Source organism: Colobus angolensis, unplaced genomic scaffold (assembly GCF_000951035.1).
Source record: "Colobus angolensis palliatus isolate OR3802 unplaced genomic scaffold, Cang.pa_1.0 Scaffold61, whole genome shotgun sequence".
Lineage (NCBI taxonomy): Eukaryota > Metazoa > Chordata > Mammalia > Primates > Cercopithecidae > Colobus > Colobus angolensis.
In genome coordinates, this window is record NW_012119710.1 from 6,515,243 (window position 1) to 6,520,905 (window position 5,663).

At 48.2% G+C, this 5,663-nt stretch overlaps 1 protein-coding gene across 1 annotated transcript in view; it reads left to right on the forward strand.

Annotated features, from left to right (window-relative positions):
* The window catches only part of ZDHHC5 (zinc finger, DHHC-type containing 5), a 35,665-nt gene extending 30,592 nt beyond the window's left edge, over positions 1-5,073 (forward strand). Inside the window, exons 9-12 of the mRNA XM_011963573.1 lie at positions 523-646; positions 1,366-1,478; positions 2,457-3,316; positions 3,762-5,073. Of these exons, the coding sequence (XP_011818963.1) occupies positions 523-646; positions 1,366-1,478; positions 2,457-3,316; positions 3,762-3,927 (1,263 nt within the window). The 3' untranslated portion in view covers positions 3,928-5,073. The remainder of the gene's footprint in view (positions 1-522; positions 647-1,365; positions 1,479-2,456; positions 3,317-3,761) is intronic.
* The last annotated feature ends 590 nt before the right edge of the window (positions 5,074-5,663 follow it).

Sequence of the window (5,663 nt, forward strand, 5' to 3'; positions counted from 1 at the left end):
AAAAAAAAAAAAAATTCATCATCTAATACTATACCCAAACTGATTCTTGTGCCTTGTCTTCCAGTCTGGTTTAGAAATATATGATAGGCAGTGGCTCATGTCTATAATCCCAACACTTTGGGTGGCCAAAGTGGGGTGGTATTGCTTGAGGTTAGGGGTTCAAGACCAGCTTGGGCAACATGGCGAGACCCCCGTCTCTACAAAATGAAGTAAAATAAATTAACTGGGTGAGGTGGCATGTACTTGTAATCCCAGCTACTTGGGAGGCTGAGGTTGAAGGCTGAAGGCTGAAGGCTCAAGGGAGCACTTGAGCCTAAGAGTTGCAGGCTGCAGTGAGCCATGATCGTGCGTGCCACTGTACTCCAGCCTGGGCAAGAGTGAGACCTTGTCTCAAAAGAAAAAAAAAAAAGAAATACATGAGAATTGACTCCCAAATACCTCTCTCTTATACCAATTTAATACTTTGAGTTGCCGTAATGCTCAATTTCCAAATCTGACTTTTCCCTCCCCTCATCAATCCAGTCTAAGGGAAGCCTGGAGATAACAGAGAGCCAGTCTGCAGATGCTGAACCTCCACCTCCTCCTAAGCCAGACCTGAGCCGTTATACGGGGCTGCGAACACACCTTGGCCTGGCTACTAATGAGGGTAAGGGCTGCCTTGATTTGTAAGATACTAGAACTAGGGGCAGGATTGAGAAGGTTATGAGCTTTAGAGGACATGCAAGGGCTGGGAGATATTATTTGTGTTGTGACTTTAAATACCCAACAGGTGGTACTTGTGCCGCTTTGCAACTGGAAGAGAAGAGATGCCATTTAGCTATTGGCAGTGAATGGGACTTTTGCCGGGAAAATGGTCAGCCTCTAGGCAGACCAGAGAACATCATAGGCCCTTTTTGGTGCATTTACCCACCCTGAGTTCTGGGCTGGTTTAAGTCTTTAGTCTTGATTTCAGCGAAGGGTATATCCCTACCTTGTCCTCTCCCTGTACTTAAGGAACCCTAGGCAGATAAAGTGAACCACTCATAGGCTAGACACAGTGGCTCACACCTGTGATCCCAGCACTTTGGGAGGCCAATGCAGGAGGATTGCTTGAGCCCAGGAGTTGAAGACCACCCTGGACAACATAGCAAGACTATCTCTACAAAAAAAATTAAAAAAAAATTAGCTGGGCATGGTGGCGTATGTCTGCAATCCAGCTACTCAGGAGGCTGAGGTGCGAGGCTGAGGTGGGAGCCCAGGAGTTCAAGGCTCCAGTGAGCTATAATCGTGCCACTGCACTCCAGCGTAGACAGCAGAATGAGACCCTGTCTCTTAAACCAAAACACCGCTTGTAAAGTAGTGCCCTCTTGGCCTTTCTTCTTGCAGATAGCAGCTTACTGGGCAAGGACAGCCCCCCGACACCTACCATGTACAAGTATCGGCCGGGTTACAGTAGCAGCAGTACATCAGCTGCCATGCCGCATTCCTCCAGCGCCAAGGTACTGAGTACTCTAAGAGGTGGGGTAATAACATGCCAACTGACTGGACACAGTGGCTCATACCTATAATCCCAGCACTTTGGGAGGCCAAGGTGGGCGGATCACAAGGTCAAGAGATTGAGACCATCCTGGCCAACGTGGTGAAACTCCGTCTCTACTGAAAATACAAAAATTAGGCCAGGCATGGTGGATCACAAGGTCAGGAGTTCGAGACCAGCCTGGCCAATATGGTGAAACCCCATCTCTACTAAAAATAGAAAACTTGCAGGATGCAGTGGCTCACGCCTGTAATCCCAGCACTTTGGGAGGCCAAGGCAGGCGAATCACGAGGTCAGGAGATCAAGACGATCCTGGCTAACACGGTGAAACCCTGTCTCTACTAAAAATACAAAAATTAGCTGGGCATGGTGGCGGGCGCCTGTAATCCCAGCTACTCGGGAAGCTGAGGCAGGAGAATCGTTTGAACCTGGGAGGCTGAGGTTGAAGTGAGCCAAGATTGTGCCATCACACTCCAGACCGGGCGACAGGGTGAGACTGTGCCTCAAAAACACACACACACACACACACACACAAAATACATGCCAACTGTTCTGGGAAAAAAAGATTAGGGGAAGGGAAGAGAAGAAAACAAAGGACATTTCACTAATTGTTGGCATTAGTGGAACTGAATCTCCTTGATACTGTGTTCTTCATCAGACTGGGCAATATAGCATAACAGATTAGTGCCTGATCTGAGTTTATAACCCAGTTCTGCCCACGGGCGAGATACTTAACCTTTGTACGCCTTGGTTTCTGTATCTGAAAATGAGATATTTGTTTGAATTCAGTTTTTCTTGAGGGATTAACCCACATAATGCATGTAAGAGTTCTAAGCATATTACTAGCACGTAATACTCTTTTTGACCAACTCCTTGGGCTCTGGGATCTAGCTTCTGTCACAAGAGGAGCACTAAGAGTCTGCTTTACTTTCTTCCTTAGTTGAGTCGTGGGGACAGCTTGAAGGAGCCAACCTCAATTGCAGAGAGCAGCCGTCATCCCAGCTACCGCTCAGAGCCCAGCTTGGAACCAGAGAGCTTCCGTTCTCCTACCTTTGGCAAAAGTTTTCACTTCGATCCACTATCCAGTGGCTCACGCTCCTCCAGCCTCAAGTCAGCCCAGGGCACAGGCTTTGAGCTGGGCCAGTTGCAATCCATTCGTTCAGAGGGCACCACCTCCACCTCCTATAAGAGCCTGGCCAACCAGACACGCAATGGAAGCCTATCTTATGACAGCTTGCTCACACCTTCAGACAGCCCTGATTTTGAGTCAGTGCAGGCAGGGCCTGAGCCAGACCCACCTTTAGGCTATACCTCTCCCTTCCTGTCAGCCAGGCTGGCCCAGCAACGGGAAGCTGAGAGACACCCACGTTTGGTGCCAACTGGCCCAACACACCGAGAGCCCTCACCAGTCCGTTACGACAATCTGTCGCGCCACATTGTGGCCTCCCTCCAGGAACGAGAGAAGTTGCTGCGCCAGTCACCCCCACTCCCAGGCCGTGAGGAAGAACCAGGCTTGGGGGACTCAGGCATTCAGTCAACACCAGGCTCAGGCCATGCCCCTCGTACTAGTTCCTCCTCAGATGATTCAAAGAGATCACCTTTGGGCAAGACTCCACTGGGACGCCCAGCTGCCCCCCGTTTTGGCAAGCCAGATGGGCTAAGGGGCCGGGGAGTAGGGTCCCCTGAACCAGGCCCAACGGCCTCATACCTGGGCCGATCGATGTCTTACAGCAGCCAAAAAGCCCAACCTGGTGTTTCTGAGACAGAAGAAGTGGCCTTGCAGCCATTACTGACACCCAAGTAAGTATTAGTACTATCCTGACCCTTAGCCAATTTCAAATTGGCATACTGCTCTGCAAAAGCCATTAGGGCTTCTGTTGTACATCCTAATGTAGGTGGACCCAGGGGTATCCTGGTAGCTCTTTATTTTCACTTTGACTCCACCTGCCTTCATGGGCAATTCCTGTTAAGAGACTGAAGATTAATACTTTCTCCACAATCCTATCTTCCTAAAAGTATTTGCCTGGGAGTAAGTACATGTTATAGCTGTTACTAGAGAGTAGGAGTAAATAGGAGAGATTGGGAATCAGGCTTATTTTAAGCAGGGCAATAAAGGGGAACGTTTGGGTAAGAAAGTATGGATATAGAAAAGAACATCATTTTTTTCTCTGAACCTTTGAAACTGTCTCCCTTTCCGATGTTTTGTGTCCCATTTCCTGACACTTGTCTCGTCTCTTCTTTCCAGAGATGAAGTACAGCTGAAGACCGCCTACAGCAAATCCAATGGGCAGCCCAAGAGCTTAGGCTCAGCCTCCCCTGGCCCAGGCCAGCCATCTCTCAGTAGCCCCACGAGGGGAGGAGTCAAGAAGGTGTCAGGGGTTGGTGGTACCACCTATGAGATTTCGGTGTGAGCCTTCGGCGCCTCCCCTCCCCAACGCCTCTGCGCCTACACCAAAGGGCCCCAGGTGGCCACCTTCCTTCCCTCAAGGGGCTCCCCTCCCCTGCATGGACATTTTTTAAACCACCAATTCCAAGAGGATGAGTGTTTTCTAAAATGCAGTGGGCTTGGGGAGTCGGAGAGTTGGGGCCCTGAGACTGGGGTAGTAACCCCCTCCTTTTAAGACCTTCCCTTCCTTGATCCCTGGACCAGACTCAGTGGACATTTGTGCAATTGCTCGCCCTGGAGGGAACCAGATCATTTTTAAACCAGAAATAATTTTTTTTATTATTGTTACGGATTCTATTTTTTTCCTCTTCTGCGTTATCAGGTGTGTGTGTACATATAATATATATATATATATATTATAAATATCAAAGAAATTATATATCTATCCTGGGATGGGAAAATGAGGGAGGGATACATACATAGAGGGGGATCTTACTCTTCCCATTCCTCAGACCAGCAGGAAAAGAGGGGAGATGTCAGTCTTTTCCCTGTGGTTCCCTCTCATTTGTTCCAGTTACTAAGGAAATAGCATCCTCTGTTGGTGCTAAGTGTGATTAGGAAGAAGCCTGGGGAGAGGCGAGTCTGGGATTTTGGTCACAAGAGGGAGGGACTTGGAGAGGAGAATTAGTTTTCTAGGTTCATTGGCATTTAGTTTCCCTAGGAAAGGGGTCAAAACTTCAAGACACTGGTGGTGGGGGGAGATCAGGAAAATAACTTGGCCTAGCTCAAACACTATTGGATAATCCCCTCCTTGTGGGAGAGGGATTAGAGTGGGCTCCTTCTACTAGCCCCTTGGAGCCTCCCCTAGCTTACACAGTTAACTTGATTTTAAAATCCAAGGCCAGGAGAGAAGAATCCAAAAAGCAATATTTTTCATCACATGCCAAAAACGGGGGATAGAGAGAAGGAGTGGCAGGCCTAGGCCCCTCCAATTGTCCCTTGGGGGTTACCCCTCAGCCCACCTCACCATGGTGCTGGGTAGAGGGGATACCTGGGTTCTGACCTCTAAATAGGGGAGATCCCAGCCTCCACAAAGAGGCCCTTTTATTTTTTATTCTGATTAGCCATTTTAAACCAACGAGGAATAAAAAGAAATCCTGATCTAACCAGCGCCCCCTGACTTGTGTTATTTTGTCTGGTTGAGACAAGGTGAACAATTTCTGGTGGGAAGTTACCACAGTGACAACCTCATAAGCTTCTCTGGTCCCAGCCCTTCTTTAGGCAAGACTGTAATGAAATTAGCCACTTAAAACAACAACTACTAAAAAAATAGAGACCGAGTGCGGTGGCTCACGCCTGTAATCCCAGCACTGAGGGAGGCTGAGGCAGGAGGATCACATGAACCCAGGAGTTCCAGGCCAACCTTGGCAACATAGAGACTCAAATTTCTAAAAACAACAGGTCCTGTTTTTATTTGGGTAATTTAATTAAAAAATACCTGGAAAAAAAGTCTCTTGAAACCACCAAAGCTGTTATTTGAAAGCTTAGAGAACTCTTAAAAGTTGTTTGTTTCTTTTTTTTAAGAGACAGGGCCTCATTCTGGTTGCTTAGGCTGGAGGGCAGTGGCACAATCAGATCACTATACCCTCAAACTCCTGGCCTCAAGGGTCTTCCCACCTCAACCTTCTGAGAAGCTAGGACTTAGAGCGGCATGCCACCATGCTTAGCTATTTTTTTTTTCAGTAGAGATGGGCTCGACCA